The sequence below is a fragment of the Papio anubis genome, chromosome 5, assembly GCF_008728515.1.
Source record: "Papio anubis isolate 15944 chromosome 5, Panubis1.0, whole genome shotgun sequence".
In the NCBI taxonomy this organism is placed as follows: Eukaryota; Metazoa; Chordata; class Mammalia; order Primates; family Cercopithecidae; genus Papio; species Papio anubis.
Window position 1 is genome coordinate 162,880,232 of NC_044980.1, and position 17,210 is coordinate 162,897,441.

Sequence of the window (17,210 nt, forward strand, 5' to 3'; positions counted from 1 at the left end):
CAGTTATTATCGTTCCACACGATAGGTGAGGACATCTGCACTCTGAATGGTTAATCGCTTATCTGCATTTATACAACTAAGCAGGTGGCAGAATAGGATTCAAACCCAAGCGGCTTTATTCCAGAGTCCGCACTTAACGCTACCGCTATCTTGTGCAACTTAAATGGAGATAAGGGTTGCAAAGGCCTGGCACATAGCGGGCAGGGAATGTCAGTGTTTTTTCCGCCCAAGTGGCAGCGCGAGTCCGTTGTAACCCGGTATCCAGAACCTTCTCCGTAGGGGCCTTGCCTGGGACTACAACTCCCAGGATGCCGCAGGCGGAGAAGCTGGCCAATCAGGGGGCGCCTCTTCGCCTTCCCAGTCGACTCCCTGCTCCTGTCAGAACCTCGGTGACGGTTGGCTGGGTGGGTAGTGACAGCTGCTCTGTCTTGAAGGATCCGGATCTGGTTTGGGAGGGTGAAGACCGCTGAAATTTCCAGGCTGCCCGAGGCTCTATCTTCCACCACCCAACGGGTGGGCAGTGGGCCAGGCTGGCCTCGGGGCCTCTCCCTGGGTGTCGGTTGGGCGGAGAAGGGGGCAGCTGGCTGGGTGGGCCGGGCGGCTGGTGTCTCTCCCCAGGCCAGAGTCACTCTGAGGCCATTTTACATTGCCCTAATCCTGTCCACTTGGCAAGAAACTTAGCAAGCCCCTAAGGTTCATTCCAAATCCTGTGTGGGAGGGCGAGGACTGTGGAAACTTCCAGGTGCCTCAGACTCCATCTTTGGCCGTTGAGCGGGTGGTTGGGCTGCTCACGGCCCCAAAGATCTGGGGGGTCTTCATGGGCGGTTGGGTCGCTGAGGGCCCCAAAGATCTGGGGCTCCTCCCGGGTGTCGGTTGGGCCAAGGGGGAGGCTGGGCTTTCGGAGTAGAACCTGCGGTGCTAACGATGGCTCCGCGGGGCTGAGGGCCTGGGCGGCGTCCTGTGGCCGGGAGATGGCGCTTTAGTGGTATCAGGCCTTGAGTCGGGGCATCCTGGCTTCTGACCCTCCATTCCTTCGGCCCCTACAGCCTGGTCTCCGCTTCCCCACTCCCGGTGGATTGCTGTTGGAGCCGCCTCTCCTTTCTAGGTAGTGGCCTGGCCGAGCTCCCTGGGGAGGGCTTGACCCAACCCTGTCCTGCCTCCAGTCGAGTCCCAGCCACATGCTGCTGTGCCCTCACCCCAGCCACCCGCTGGGCACTCGAGGGCCTTGGAGAACCGGACCCCAGAGCGGAGAGAGGCCGCTGTCTTGGGCTCTAAAACCATTTAGTTTCTACTTTACTTTTTTTAGAAAACTTTTCCCTCGTTTTTGAAGTTCTTTAATTCCATCACTCCACCCCATGTTAAAATATCATCTTTTTCCTTCCAACTTGACTCTTGGTTTGGCATGCCCAGGGAAGATAACTGACATCCCGGAGAATAGGGTCTTGTGGGTAGATGCAAAGCACATTTTACTAATGTCTGGGAAACAAAATTAGTTCTTTTACAGTGGCTCTGAAATGAGAGAAATTGGAGAAATTCTCCCTGCTCAGGAAAAGGTAGAGGCAAGAACTGACTTAAAGGTTAGTTTGTTTTCATTATTTTGGAGAAGCGGGTTGACCCACAAATGCCTACCTTTCCCACTGCTGGAGTTGTGTATGGTAATTGAGATCAAGTTTTTCAAGTCATTTTGAGAGACTGAACAGCTTAAGACTAGTTTCTAGTGAACCACCTCTCTGTATGTTTGTATCTGACACAATTGGTTATATACAGGTACTGTATAACATAGTAATGCGTTGATTTATACGTTTCGGTTAACCAAAATCAAAATGTCTATTACCCTAACTCCCAAAACCAAACTAGCCATTTGCTATCCTCTTAGTGGATTATAATTGAGTTATCCTCTTAACGAATTATAATCAAATTCTTTTTTGAGTTTCACTGTGTACCTAAATCATATGTGGGCCCTGTTATTCAAAAATAAGTTAGAAAAAGACATGGACTTACATAAACAAAATTAGAGAAGATCTTAACACAAATGCTAAATTGTAAGGTAGTTTATAAGGGCTGAGACTTTCTGAAAAGGGGACGTATTTATTTCTATTGTAAGCCCTCTCTTGTGGATATGGTTTGATTGAGGAATCCTACGAATTCCAGTTGGAGTTTTCAGTTGGAAAAATATTACATAACACATTGATGCCTTTTGATGTTAGATTTCTACCATTTATAAAGATTTGTTTCATAATTATTTCTGAAATAACAGATTTATAGAAATACTGAAAATGTAAATATTTTAAAAGTACACATAAATATTGATTTATACATTGTTTCTGTTTTTCTTTTAAAATCAGATGGGTAAGAAGAGTGCTACTGATCATAAGCTAAATGTGGACAAAGTAATTAAAAATATTAACACAATTTCTTTGGAGTTGAAGAAGATAAAAGGTAAGTATTGAATCACTAAAATGTTTGCATGTCATTGTTATAAAATAAATGGTAGAGCCAATTTATGTTTCTGCTGGGGTATAAATAAATTTTGCCCACTAATTAGGATTTCTCTATTTCTTAAGAAATGTTTTCAGTGTAAGTGAACTAGATCTCTAAAGATGAATTATGTTCGACTTTGGAGTTAGCAGACCTGAATTCCCATCCCTGACACTAACAAGCTTATCAGGTTGTCTAACCTCTGTAAATTTTACTTCCCTTCCTTCCCTTCAACACACCATTATAAGACTATGTCACATTCAGCAAAATTCATTGTCTTTGTGAATTCTTACTAAGCCCCTAAGGTTCATCCCAAATTAAAAATATAAATTAGATTCTGTGACTTAAAGCTTCTTCATTTTAAACAGATTCATATACTAGGATTAGACCTTATAGGTCATGATGTTTAGTCGCTCACCTCACAGACATATTCTGTCATTTTATCCCAAGAAAACCTCTGTGATTGAATATTTCTTTTTTTTTTTTTTTTTTTTTTTTGAGATGGAGTCTCACTCAGGCTGGAGTGCAGTGGCACCATCTCAGCTCACTGCAAGCTCTGCCTTCCAGGTTCATGCCATTCTCCTGCCTCAGCCTCCTGAGTAGCTGGGACTACAGGCGCCCGCCACCACACCCAGCTAATTTTTTGTATTTTTAGTAGAGGCGGGGTTTCACCATGTTAGCCAGGATGGTCTCAATCTCCTGACCTGGTGATCCGCCTGCCTCAGCCTCCGAAAGTGCTGGGATTATAGGCGTGAGCCACCGCACCCGGCCGTGATTGAAGATTTCTAGGTATTATCTATCCCTGACCAAACATTTCTTATTCTGGGGAACTTCCTGTCTCACTAGTCAATCCATTCCATTTTAAACAATTCCTTCTCATGGGCTAGCTGAAATCTGTTCTCCTATTGCTTTCACCTGAGAGTCCTGTTTCTAACCATGAAAACTACACTGAATATGTAGTTATTCTTTTTAAAACAACTCTTGAGTATTTAAAGATAGCTTGTGTCTTTATGAGGCCTACATCTGTAAATAACAAAAAACTAACCTGACTTATACAATAAAGAAAAACAAGAAGATTCAAGGTAGCCCAGCCCTAAAGTTAATTAAGAGGTTTAAAGATTTTGTCAGGGACCAGGATCTTTCCATCTTTCTGCTCTGTCATGTTCACTCTCTTTATCACTCCTCATGGTCATTACCTTCAGAGGTGGTGATATATAGACAGTCTCTTTTTATAAGTCTTTTCCCAGATCCCTCCAGCACATTTCCCTTTCATTGGCCAGATTTGCATCATATGCTGATGCTTACAGCAGCCACAGCTAAGGGGACTGGGATTGCCAAGACCAGTTTGGACCAGTCAGAACTTACTACAGGAGCTGGGGAAAGGAACACCTCAAACGAAATCAAGCTGTGACACCAAGAAGAAGAGGGCGTGGCCGTTAGTTAGGCACCAAATAGTGAGTGCCTATTATGCTTTTTCCATGTATTCTCCCTAGGATAGCATTTCCTGGACTTTGATCTGAGAACCCTGCCGTTTCAAGAGATGTTAATAGATGGTATACAGTAGAACAGAGTTCATGTTCTTATGGCCAAATAAGTTTGGGAAGTGCTTTATGCTATGTATTTCACAAATTTGCAGTGCATATTAAGAAATCTGACTACCTTTAATTCATCATTTCTCAAAACCAGCCTCAACACCACAGTGAAGATTCTCCCTCTAAAATGTCAATCTGCAGAAAACCCTCACTGACTCACCATTGTCCTTAGGATAAAGTCTAAACATCTTAGAATGGACTATATGACCTGCTCAGATCACGCCCCTCTTTTCCTCTCTAGTCTCTCACTCTGTTCTTCCTGCATGTTCTGTGCTCTAGCCATACTTAACTATTTGCATATCCACAAGTGCTTTTCTGTATCTGCTTCAACACATACTTGTCCTTCTGAAATCCCATTGCTATACCCCATCTCCAACACACCAGGTTAACTATTAGTAGTCAAGGTCACTTACATTGGAAAACTTTTTTTGAGCCAGCATGTTATCCTTTCTGCCCTTTGCTATCACCTGTTATACTATTTTATAATTGCATATTTCCTTACTTTTCTTATCCCTGCTCAACTGTAAGCTCCTTACGGGTATTTCTAGTACTTAACACTGTGGCTCGATTGATTAGATTCTTAAAAAATGTTTATTAAATGAATAAATGGTTCTGAATGCTTGAACTCATTTAAAACAGTTAAGCTTTAGATTCCCCCCAAACTCTAATTGTTCTAGTTTGGAGAATAATCTTTCCTGAAATAAAATGTAATAACTATGAGAGATGTTTTCTTGAGACATTGTATGGTAGGTCAGGCAGTTAGGCTCTGAGGGACCTGTAGAGCTACACTTGGAAGGTAGACTTCTGGTAAATGTAGAGGATTAAATGAACACTCTGTGCACCCTCACTTCATCCCCTAAATAATAATGTCAGCAGCCAACCCTTACAGCATTTACCGTAATCCAGGACTCTTCTAAGAACTCTGCATAAATGAACTGTCTTCATAATAATCGTATAAGGTAGGAACTGTTGCCATTGGCATTTACAGATGTGTAAATAGAGAGATTTAACTTTTTCAAGGTCAAGCAACTAGTCAGTGGTAGACCTGAGATTTAAATTTAACTGATTTTTAAAGAGACAAAAATCCACAAGTAAAGAGATTCCAATAAGAGGTAACAAAACAAAAGGCAAATGGAGAAGCAAATAGACAAGTCTGAACCCCAGAGTCTGAAAATCTGAACCCTAAGCTGGCTGGGTAAAGCCAAAAATAGCCCCTATGACTCAATTCATGGTGGCACCAGAATCTTCTGGAAGTAGGGTTGAAGTTTGAATAATAACAGGAGGACTAGTTAAATATATAAGAATTGTAGATCCCTGAGGTCTCTTCTGCCCTCTGCATAGCTGGGCAGCTATCCCTTTACTGTGATAAAAGACTTGAGGTTAAAACAAGGATGTCTACCCTGGAGTCACTAGTCATAGGTTGAGAGAAAGTACTATACTGTAAAGAAGGATATTGAAACAAAGTTTACATACCAAATTACAAGACTCCCAGAATTTTTTTTCTTCATTGGGCTACCAAAATACTGACAGCCAGATTTATACCCTCCAAGTAGATTTTTTTCTCAGGAATCTGACCAGTCCAAGGTAAAAGATCTAAAGATACTAATAGCAGAGGTTCTCCCAACAAAATAACCCAGCCAGATCATCCCACATTATTGAGTACCACAGGTGCAGAACTTCCAATTGTCTTTTTAGTGTCACAGTCTTAAATATGGGCAACTAAGACACAACAGATATTTGAGAAGCATATCTTATATAAAAAGCAGAGAAAAAATCAACAGATTCAATGAGGAAGAAACAGAAATAATGAGGGGAGATGAAAACTTCAAGAAATTATTAGTATTCAGAGAGAAGAGAAGATACTGTATTCATGAAAAAGGAACCAAATACTGTAAAAAATATTCAGAGAACAAGAAGGAGCTCTTGGAAATTAAAAGTGTGACTGTAGAAATGAAAAACTTGAGAGGTTGAAAGGTAAAATGAAGAAATTCCTCTGGAGTGTAAACAAAACAGAGATGGAAAGTGTTGATGATGGGGAGGAGAAGGATTAGATAAGTGAAGGAAGTCCAACATCCAACAAATAAGAGTGTTAGAAAGAGAGAACGTAGACAATGAATGACGGGCAATTCTTTAAAGAAATAGAGAAAATTTTCCAGGGCTGAAGGGCATGAGTTTCTACAATGAAAGAGTCCACCACAGTGGATGAAAATAAGTTCATACCAAGGCAGAGTGTTGTGAAATTTCAGTCTACTGAGAGAACAAAAAGATCTGTAAAGCTTCTGAAAACAAAACAATCATTTGAAAGTTCTCATATGACTCCAGCTTCACTGGAACCTAGAAAACAATGTAGCAGTGCCTTTGGAAATCTGAAAAAATATGATTTCCAATCTAGATTTCCATAGCGAGTCAACCTTCTAATTAAGGATTAGTGTAGAGAAATTTTCAGACATATAATTTTATTCTGATAATTACTGAGCCTATGTGTCACCAAACAAGGGAATAGATCAAAAAGAGACACAGGAATTTGGGGGAAAGGGCACTCCACAGAATGGAGGGATAAAAGGAGTCTCAAGGATATTGGTGAAGGGAGTTCCCAAGATACCAACTGTACAGCAGTGCTAATAAGCAATCAGTTCAGATTGGAGCAAATCAGAAGGCTCCAGGAGAGGAGAGACGTTTAACAATAGCATAGCTAAGGTGTTGAATAACCCAAGAGCAAATTTACTCAATTGGGGGACATTTCTGATAATGCAGCAATATTATTTCTGATATTGCAGCAATGAAAAAACACATTTATTAACTCTGGTGGGTTGCGTGCAGGAAGGAAAATGTCATATGACAAGACTCAGCTGTGAAGAGTATTTGTATAATTAACATTTAAACATTAGATAATTGAGCTAAGCAAAAATTTTTCCTAAAGTATATCAGGAGAGAAGAGGGTGTGTTAAAGAGCTGTCTCTTAATCTTCTGTGTCAGAGGCAGGTAACACTGAAAATTGAAAAAAAAAAAAATCGCAAAAAATTTAGAGATACGGAGGTAAACACCATCGCACCCCTCCCCCCAATAACAGTAGTCAAAACAGACACACTGAAATGACCAAAGCAACAAAAACAAAATGAGCTTAAAAAACAAACAAACAAAAAATTGAAATTGGTTGCCTCTGGGAGATTGGAACTGCAATTTTTTGTAACGTGCCTTAGACTTACCTGATTCTTGGTACTATATGCATGTATAACAGGTAAAAATAAGTTAAAACCATATAAATCAAATTTGTTAAAATCAAGTTGCAGTTTAGTAATATAGCTGAGAAGTTGGGTTAAAGAGCACACTTTTAGTAAGTTTTTATGTCACGCTTATTTTCTAATACATAAATCTTATTTTAAGTCAGAATGAGACACACTTAAATTGTGGTTTTATCACTAATCACTTGGGAAAAACTAAATTAGGAACTAGGAAGAAATAGCTACGTAAAGCAATAGTAGTTTTTTTTATGACATATGTGCTACAATATAATATCTCCTGTTTTGTTTTACAGAGCTCTCCCAGTTATTGCTTTGTGACCTTATCCTACATTTTAATCATCCCATCAAGACTGAGAACTTAACAGAAGCAGAAAGAAAACAACCCCCTCTTTGAAGAGTCTAAAATATCAGATATATCCCTTGTTTCTAACAGGTTTTCTGCTGATTTCTTATTTGTTACAAGTTTCTGTTTTTATTGTTGAAGTAACAAATACTTGGGAGAGTTGAGTTTACTAATTTGTATATGTATAATTTAAAACAAAATAAAAATAATGTTGTAAACAAGCAGTTCATGTTCTTGAAGGCTGTTTAATGTTTTGAAGAATGGCTTAACTTACTTCAGTAATGGCAAGTGTATGACATAGGAAATTGGCCGTGGGTCACTGCTTATCCTTTAGCTTATGCTTGATTTTGGCTCAGGTTGAAAGAGAGCTACTAAATTATTAATTGATGGTATGAGTTCGTATTAGTCAGAACTCTCCTGGTAGTGAACGCCAAGCACAATTCAACCAGCTGAAGCATTATATTGAGTCATGTGACTTGGAAGCCCATGGTTGGAATAGATTTCAGGGATCCCACTAATTTGTTTATCCTTTTACTGTGTTTTTGTGTGTTGGCTTCATTCTCTTCTATTGTAGACTGGTTCTTCCAGATAATTGGTAAATGGGAATAGTTGCAGGGCAGCAGGCAGCTCCAAGTGTACATACAGCATTGCCTTTTGGGGACCCCAGATAAAAGAGAAATCTTGGCTGGACGCAGCGGCTCATGCCTGTAATCCCAGTGCTTTGGGAGGCCAAGGTGGGTGGATCACAAGGTCAGGGGTTCAAGACCAGCCTGACCAGCATGGTGAAACCCCGTCTTTACTAAAAATACAAAAATTAGCTGGGCGTGGTAGCAGGCTCCTGTAGTCCCAGCTACTCAGGAGGCTGAGGCAGGAGAATTGCTTGAACCCGGGAGGTGGAGGTTGCAGTGAGCCGAGATCATGCCACTGCACTCCAGCCTGGGTGACAGAGCGAGGGAGATTCCGTCTCAAAAAAAAAAAAAGAAGAGAGATCTTGTCTCAGGCTTCATGTTTAACATTCCAGAGAGTGACCCTGACTGACCCAGCTTTAGTAAGCTATTTATCACTGAGCAGAGTTCTGAGCACCTGTGATTGATGCACCTGGGGTCATATACAGGCCTGTGGCCAAAAGAGGCAAGGCCCGGCAAAAAGGAGTTGCCAGTGCTTGAACAGAGAGAGAATGCTAGTCATGAAAACATTAGCTTCCCAATACTGATTTCAGTCATAGCCGTGGAATAGAACATCTTAATCCTAATGGCCCTTTCCACTAAGAGACTTAAAATGAGCTTTGGTTTGTTTTATAAACATGATTCACTACCAAATAGTTGCTTTGAAATCGATCAGGTCCTTCATTTTAGATATTTTTGAATCGTAAGGATAGAATACGGTGAAGCAAGACAAGTTGAGCTTACTCGATACTAGAACCTGTGGTGTATGCTATCCTTATTACCTCGCACCTAGCTCACTTGTTTACCACAGAAGAGCCACTAAGTAAACACTTGCTGAATAGCCTATTGTATAGACATGTAAATGAATGCAGAGTTTTCAGTCTTAGAACTCCCAAGTTTTGGACCCTAACTGAGAACTTCTGGTTATTAAGGATGAGATTTTGTGAAACATCATTTTTACCAGTTAAAAGTCTCTACATTCCGCATACTCCTTATCTTAACATATCATCAGTTTTAAAATGGTGACTTCTTAGATTCCTTCCAATACCCCTTTTATTAGCTCATGAAAATGAAGATGCAAGATACTCTTCCATTTCGAAAACTTGCAGATTAAGCAGAGATACCAAAAATTGTTGCTAATAAAAGTTGTGCAATAACAACCAAGGTCCCAAAGGGAAAAACTTGAAGAACAACTGATTGTCACTATTTGACTGAATACCAGTTTTTTAATCTGGCTGAATGCCTATATTTTTTGTTAAGTGAGATTTGTAAACTGAAGGAAAGAGTTTAGTTACTTCAAAGCACTGTTTGGGAAGGATGAGGAGAAGGGACTTTATGGCAGAGCTGTCAGGGGGATAACAAGAGATAGAAGAGCCATATCTAATAAGAAAGTCTGATCAAATTTATCTAAAGTGTTGCTCCCTCATCCTCCCAGGGAGCCTTTGGTAAAATCTATGTCCCTGGACAATGCTTTTGGGGTTGAGAGAAGGTTGGTGGGGAGGTGTAATGGTTAGTGTGGGTGTGGAGATGTGAAGAAACGCCAATTTAACCCCAGATGTATTCATTAAACATAGACCCACGATACACCAAAGTCTCATCCCTAAATTTAAAATGTTTTGGTATTTGTAGTTTAAATTTTCTTTAAGATGAAAATGTAACAGTATGGACTAAAAGTCAATAAAGTTGTTTTAGGAAACCAAAAAAGTAAAGCAAAAGACTATTTTAATCCCAGAAGTTATCTCAACATGCATTTATCTTTTCATTAAAAAATTACATAAAAATCCCCCCAGGAAAAAAATACCAAATAAGTAAGAGTGAAATTATATTTTTGAAGCCTCTTAAATTATTGCTGCTGAGAAAATGAGGTTTAGTAATTTTCAAATTACATGTATAAAACTAATGAATGCCTCTGACTGACAGAGGTTTGGCTGTAAGAAAATCAGTTTTATGTGATACCAATAACTATTACTGTTTCAGTGTTTTAAAACTTGCCCCAAATTGTTTCTGTAGCTGTGTAAACTATTGTATTTTGAAATGGGCATTAAAAAAACTTTTAAAAAATGAATTATTACAGTGCACTACTAGACTTCAAGTGTGAACATGACTTATGCACTTTACAAACATTGAAGAAGAATAAATAAATTATGGGATATTTGACAGTCTTCATTTCAAACACTGTTTTTAAAGGGAAGGATAAAACCCTTGTGTTCATGGGGAGGGGTTCAGTTCAGTCCTAAGTGTTTGTCCATTGACCAAGGCTGGTTGATCTCATGTTGGCAACAGAGGCAGGAGGATGGTTCATTTGCTCGGCTATAACTTGCTATGGGTACCCTGCTGCATGCGTTAATGTGCACTGGTATCTGGAACCTCGGTTTTTCCCATCAATGAGCAGAAGTGGCATTTTCCTGAAGTAGTCAATAATATCTGACACAGACAGAAAGTCCTGAAAGAGTCAAGATAGGGAGATGAGTCAACATTGGAATGAAAAGCAGGAACTTCACCTTCAGTTTTTTATCTGCATTAATATATCCTGCCTCTTCAAGTGATGAGGATTGTGGGAAAAAATGTAAATGTGGCAATTAGTTTAATGATTTCTGCTATAGAACTTTGAAAAAAAATTTCCCATAAACATCCAACAAACCATAGATAAAAGATAAAATATGGGCCAGGTGCGGTGATTCACGCTGGTAATCCCAGCAATTTGGGAGGCCACGGCGGGTGGATCACCTGCGGTCAGGAGTTTGAGACAAGCCTGACCAACATGGTGAAACCCTGTCTCTACTAGAAAACACAAAAGTATTAGCTGGGCTTGCTGGCGTGCGCCTGTAATCCCAGCTGCTTGGGAGGCTGAGGCAGGAGAATTGCTTGAACCTGGGAGGCGGAGGTTGCAGTGAGCCAAAATTGCACCACTGCAGCACTCCAGGCTGGGTGACAAGAAGGAAACTTCATCTCAAAAAAAAAAAAAAAAAAAGAAAATATGTGCGTGTGTGTGTGTGTGTGTATATATATATATTTTTATATATATATGTAATTTGAAACACATATATTTTTAACTTCATATGAAGGGGTCATGTACATAGTCACGATTACAATATTCTTGCCTCGGGTTGCTCTGTTTTTGGGTTTGGTTTCGGTTTCTGTATCTCTGTTTCACCCCCAGTCATTAATAGTGTTAGGAAGTATAAGGACTCAGGAGGTCAGACACAGTTCATGGTGTCTAGAGGTGGGATATGCAGCATGGCACAGGGGTTCCTTCCTGATCTCTCTGCTGTGTCCTCACTGCCACCTTCACACTCATAAGGGCTCAGCAGGCAAGTCTTTGCAGCCATAGCCTGGATCGCCCCAGCCTTGATTGCTTGCTAGAGAGGGAAAAGCCTAATTCATTTTTCTAGACATGGGTCACAACTCACCTAGGAACCCTAACAGGATAATGCACTTCCTTGAAGACTAATCTGCTAGGTGCCTGCCTCCATGGGAGCTGCAATGAGTGGTTGGCCTGAACTTGTGTGTTTCCACACTGTACCAAGATACATCTTGAAGGGCAAATACCTCTGCTTCTATAGGGTCTGTGCAGCTCTATCTACTGCCAAGCAGTAATTCAAACATTTGACCACAAGTATGCATTTTTTTTTCTATTCATTATCATTATCATGACAGAAGTATGTGAAGCCGAAGTTATGGGTAAGCTGTTTCTCATTCTGGACATGTTTGATTCAGCTGGTCCTCCTCTTGGAACTTTGAACTTAGAATTTGTTTGGGGCATTACCTTCAGTTGTTAGTTTCCTTTGCAAAAAACTAGCCCTGAGGGTTTTTTTCCATCAGTTCTGATTATCACTCAAAAAGTGACGGCATGAGAATCTAAACCTTGGCCTAACAGAGAAGAATTTCTTTGGCAATCTGGCCATCTTCACAAGGCCAAAGCTCCATTTTGTTAAGAAATGAGCCAAGTATTTGAATAATCACCCCAGCAAATATTCTAATTTTTCCTCTTTTCCAGGTGGTGTCAACTTAAAATGCAACCTACATTAAAATTATGTCACAGAGGTGAATAATAGCAGGAACTTGCCTTTGACACCATCTAAATAGGTTTTTTCAAGTTAACATACTTTTTCTTGCTTTTGAAAATTATACATATGATTATTTGGAATAAAAGATATACAAGAAAGAATCCTGTGGCAGAAGTAACCGTTGCAAAGATTTTGCTTTATTTCTCTTCCAATAAATGAAGGGCTTCTCACTAATGTGATTTAATTGTAAATTTGCCATACAGCATGGACTCCCAAAGATTGCTCCAGGAAGGCATGCAGAGTGGCATATTTAAAGACTGTGGGAAAGTGTTGAAATTTGAAATCCTTACCTCTTTCCCTCGGAGTCCAGTTCCCAACAAGTAAACTTGACTTTCCTTCTGATAACGGATCTGGATGTTGTAAACTTTATCTTTGTACAACACCATGAGGACATATGGATTGGTTATTGTTTTTTTAGAGCTGTCTCTAACCAGAAATGTGCCATCCTAAAAAGATAAATTCCTGTTATTATGGGAGAGTAAAAGTCAATATTTTTGTTGCTTGCAAGAATAGTAGACCAGCCTCCAGGGATCTGACAAACATGTCAGTTGCACTTTGCAGCTTCTTGAGTGCAAAACCTGTCATTCAACGAACATTCAGTTCTCCACACAGCTACAGATCCCGTGTGTTACGAGTTATTTTGTTATTAAGAAAGGCAACAGAGATTGTATCAGAGAAATTTCCAAGTCAATCTCATTAAAGTCTCTTATAAAAATGGAATCTTTTGTTCAGTAATAAATAATGGGTGGTTGAGTGGATAAAAGGCCAGGAGAAATAAAAAACTTTATTGGTTAACTCAAGATATATCTTCCTACTATTCCTGTGAGTTAATTCCCTAACCTTTCTCTTCCACATCCAAAGTCAGAAAAGACCCAAATGCCGTGAAATTCACCCTTCTTAAAACCTTGTGATCCCTAGATAGTCTTTCCTTCATCAGACACTTGAACAAAATTGAATGCAGATGTTCTCTTTTCTTTTCTTTTTTTCTGATATTTGCTAAACTACTGTTTTGATTGTCCTGTACTTTAAATTTCCATTCAATAAATTATTGCTACATAATATTAATGCTATAAAGATCTAATATTAAGATAGAATTAATTGGAAAGGACTCCTTTAAACTACTCCCTTCTCCTCATACCAAATCAGGATAGCTTTAAATAGCCATGAGTTGGCAATAATGGCTTTCCTTTGTTCCTTTTGTTGCAAGTTAATTGAGCCTGTCAGAACATCTCTGCTAAACAAACATACTTCTGGATCAGTGATTCACAGTCTTGGCTTCAAATCAGAATTACCTGGGAAGTTTTGAAGACTCCAGAGCTGACACAGCACCCCAGAATAATTAGAATCTCAAGGCGAGACTCAGGAATCCGGAATTTTCAAAAGTTCTCCAGGTGATTTAAATGTGCAGCTACTACTGAGAACTACTGGTGTGGAGTTTAAATGTGAAAGATGAAAGAGTTTTGCTTTCCCATTTCCGATAAATAAATTTAAGGTAAGGTTTCGGCACTGGCTACGGGAAATACGTTCAAGACGTTATGTATTAAAGGACTAGCTAGAAACGTCTAGGGCAAAAAGCAAAAAGTTGCTGCCATCTCTTTAATATCGGTCCTTTCACACCAACAAGGATGGCACATCTGTGTTAAGAGAAAGATAGAACTGGTACAATGTTGGAACTTTGGGGGAAAGAGAGTCTCCTTCTGACACCATGTGATTCGTATGACAAGACAAACTCTTTCATTAATCAAATCTCCTAAGATTCTGCCAGTCAAATGACTGCCTTGAGATTCTTCTGCCAGCCTAATGATTCCCGAACCTAGGAATCCCTGCTATGGGTGCTGATAGTTGTGAAGCTGGCACTAATGGGTCTCCTCGGTATCACAGTTAGCAACAGCACTTAGCAGAATTACTAGCCTGTAATGGGTACTCAGGACAAGTCAGTTCCCTTCTCTGCCATTAATATTTATAAGTATGTTAAAATAAACTATAGCACAATACCTGGTTTATCTTTCTAAGAGCAGCTTCTGCCTCTGGTCGGGTAATATAAGAAACGTACCACTCTTCATTTAATGAATTCTGAAAATGTAAATTTTTAGAAACTGAATAAATTTTACAGTTACAGATGTACGTGAAAAGAAAAGCCTCTGAGTAATCATTTCCATAAATCACCACCTCAATTCCAGGAGGTTTGAAACATTTGTTTTCTTAATTTGCATTCGGAGTCATTTAGCTGAGGCTAAATAGAAGACATTTTGTGTGAACTGCTTTTATCATGACGCTGGTTGCAAAAATACCTGTGAATAAGTGTTCCTTACAGTATGGAACCTCTAATCAGGAAAGATGCAGATACAGTAATTTCTTCAGTTTAGCATAATAACCTGCTTGATAAAAAAACTGGTTTATCGAGCAGTTAAGTGACGAATCAAGGTCATAAACATAAAAAACAGGATTATTTTTCTTGCCGTTTAATGCAAAACACACGTTTGCCATTGAAAGAGTCTGAAAGAATGCCAAGGAAAAAGAACATATTGTTCATCTGGATCTTCTCCTTTAACTTTTTTTTCGAATAAATAAAATAAAACAAACGGAAGATAAAAGTATAGAAGAACATTCAGTGGGAGTTTCTGGTGATTCTTTTACCAGGGAAAAAGCAAACAAACAAAAATAAAAACATATACTCTCTTACCTCTTCTTCCGCGGGGGATGGGGGCCGAGGTTTGTTTGGAAGTGGCAAGGGGAAGTTTCTGCCTTCGGCTCTGATAGGTGGTCTGTTGCTAGGGCCTTCAACAGTATAGAATTCCGAAAGTTAATTTACTGTAAGCTGTTGTTTACTGCTATCAAAACACATCCCCCGCCCCCCCCCCAAAAATACCCTTGCGATTGGTCCTACAGTTAGCATTTTAAGAAACCAGGGCTTCAAAAATAATTTTCTTTTTTTTTTTTTTTTTTTTTTTTTGAGACGGAGTCTCGCTGTGTCGCCCAGGCTGGAGTGCGGTGGCGCAATTCGGCTCACTGCAAGCTCCGCCTCCCGGGTTCACGCCATTCTCCCGCCTCAGCCTCCGAGTAGCTGGGACTACAGGCGCCCGCCACCTCGCCCGGCTAGTTTTTTGTATTTTTTAGTAGAGACGGGGGTTTCACCATGTTAGCCAGGATGGTCTCGATCTCCTGACCTCGTGATCCACCCGCCTCGGCCTCCCAAAGTGCTGGGATTACAGGCTTGAGCCACCGCGCCCGGCCCAAAAATAATTTTCTTCTGTTTGAAACCATGGAGGCTACTCAGGCATCATTCTGTAATCATGCCAGTAAAACTTTGAGAAGAGAACCTCAACTTGGAGTGATTTTCTAAATGTGCATGTTACATAATATAAAGTGACTAGATCCCTTTACTAAAAAATTCGCAATTCTTTTAATGAGTGTGAACATCAAAATGAATGCTCAAGAGATATCTTTCATAGATTCTTATAATCTCAGCAGAATGGATTCCCAACAGCTGATGAAGGGACAGGCAGTAATGAAGATAATTACGTTCTTAATGTTTCCACAAAAAGAAATGTAAGTGACCCAAGAGAAGATGAAATTACCTTGAGAATATTGCTAGCTTTTAGAATCAAAGATTGCTACCTGCTGTTCTAACTAAACAGGTAGAACTGTTCAACTCACATAGAAGGCTCTACAGATCAGGAAGTTTGTGTTAGGCACCTATTAATTACTCAGCACTTATGTCTCCCTTTTTTCTCATTTACAATTCCTTGAAACTTTAGGAGAAAGTTTCCGAATCTCAGGAAAGGTTTAGTTGTGTTTATTGCGGTTGCCCAGGGTATTTTCTGTGTGCCAGGCTGTGGTTAAAGACAGAAAAATTCTGTGAGTCGAATGTTCTCTTAATTATTCATCCATCATTCATTAATACCTTCAACAAATATGTATTCAGTACAACTCTGCCCAGATCTTGAGTAAGGTACTGTGTGTACATTTTTTTAATCCTCACAGCAACATTACAAGGTAGGTATTGTCTTCATTTTGCATATGGGGAAATACAGGCTCAGAGGCTAAGCAAATCATGTGCTATCAGTGGCAAAGCCAAAACTTAAACCTGTGGTTACCAAATGTTACTGTGCATGAGTCAGAATCACTGGGCGACTTTCAAGCACCTAGGGCCCAGAAATCTGCATGTTAGCAAGTACTTCTGGTGGTTCTACACCAGGGATTGTCACTATGTCTACCTTGTTACACCACTGAGGAGAGGAGAGTCACCTGGAAGGGCTAAAGCCTCCTGAGCCATATCGTCAAGATTATTTATGATGGTCCTTCCTTGTTTCTAAACAAGTCTCCTGAGCCATATCACCAGGATTATTTAAGACGCCCCTTCCCTGTTTCTAAACAAGCTGGCCCAGAGCTGCCAGTACCTTCCTTCTTCAAGTTCCCAGTGCCTAGACAGACCTTCCCCATCCCACTTTTTTTGTAGTCAAACACTTGCACTTTTATAATGCTTGTTGAATGAATGAAACCTAACAATACAGGAGAGTAACAGAACCAAGGCCCGCATTGCATGGCTGTTCTACAGTTAAGAAATGATTCTCTTTCTGCCTCTGTACCTACAGGTCAGCGTCATAGAGTTATAATTCACAACAGAGAAGCACATACACTGTTTTATTGTAGTCGCCTACCACCCTTAATATCTAGACTCTCAAGGGAGTCGTCACAGATTTTTGGACAATGCACAACACAACTTTTACCCTTCTGATGTTGGAGCAACCAGTGGAGAAGACCGAGGACCAGGTGTCCTGGCAGTCTTAGGGCAAAAGGGATCAATTTGGATGAAGCTAATG

General features: G+C 40.0%; 2 protein-coding genes across 2 annotated transcripts in view; one reads left to right on the plus strand and one right to left on the minus strand.

Annotated features, from left to right (window-relative positions):
* Window positions 1-321: 321 nt before the first annotated feature.
* C5H5orf58 (chromosome 5 C5orf58 homolog) lies at window positions 322-7,879 on the plus strand. Its single transcript, XM_031666597.1, is given in 5 exon segments — window positions 322-404; window positions 1,494-1,577; window positions 2,346-2,439; window positions 7,606-7,688; window positions 7,690-7,879. Coding segments are annotated over 4 exon segments (345 nt in total). The 5' UTR covers window positions 322-404; window positions 1,494-1,514; the 3' UTR covers window positions 7,795-7,879.
* Window positions 7,880-10,025: 2,146 nt separating this feature from the next.
* LCP2 (lymphocyte cytosolic protein 2) overlaps window positions 10,026-17,210 on the minus strand; it is a 51,676-nt gene continuing 44,491 nt past the window's right edge. The window contains exons 18-21 of the mRNA XM_003900500.5: window positions 15,071-15,165; window positions 14,383-14,460; window positions 12,678-12,833; window positions 10,026-10,763 (exon numbers count right to left, since the gene is read on the minus strand). Of these exons, the coding sequence (XP_003900549.1) occupies window positions 10,641-10,763; window positions 12,678-12,833; window positions 14,383-14,460; window positions 15,071-15,165 (452 nt within the window). The 3' untranslated portion in view covers window positions 10,026-10,640. The remainder of the gene's footprint in view (window positions 10,764-12,677; window positions 12,834-14,382; window positions 14,461-15,070; window positions 15,166-17,210) is intronic.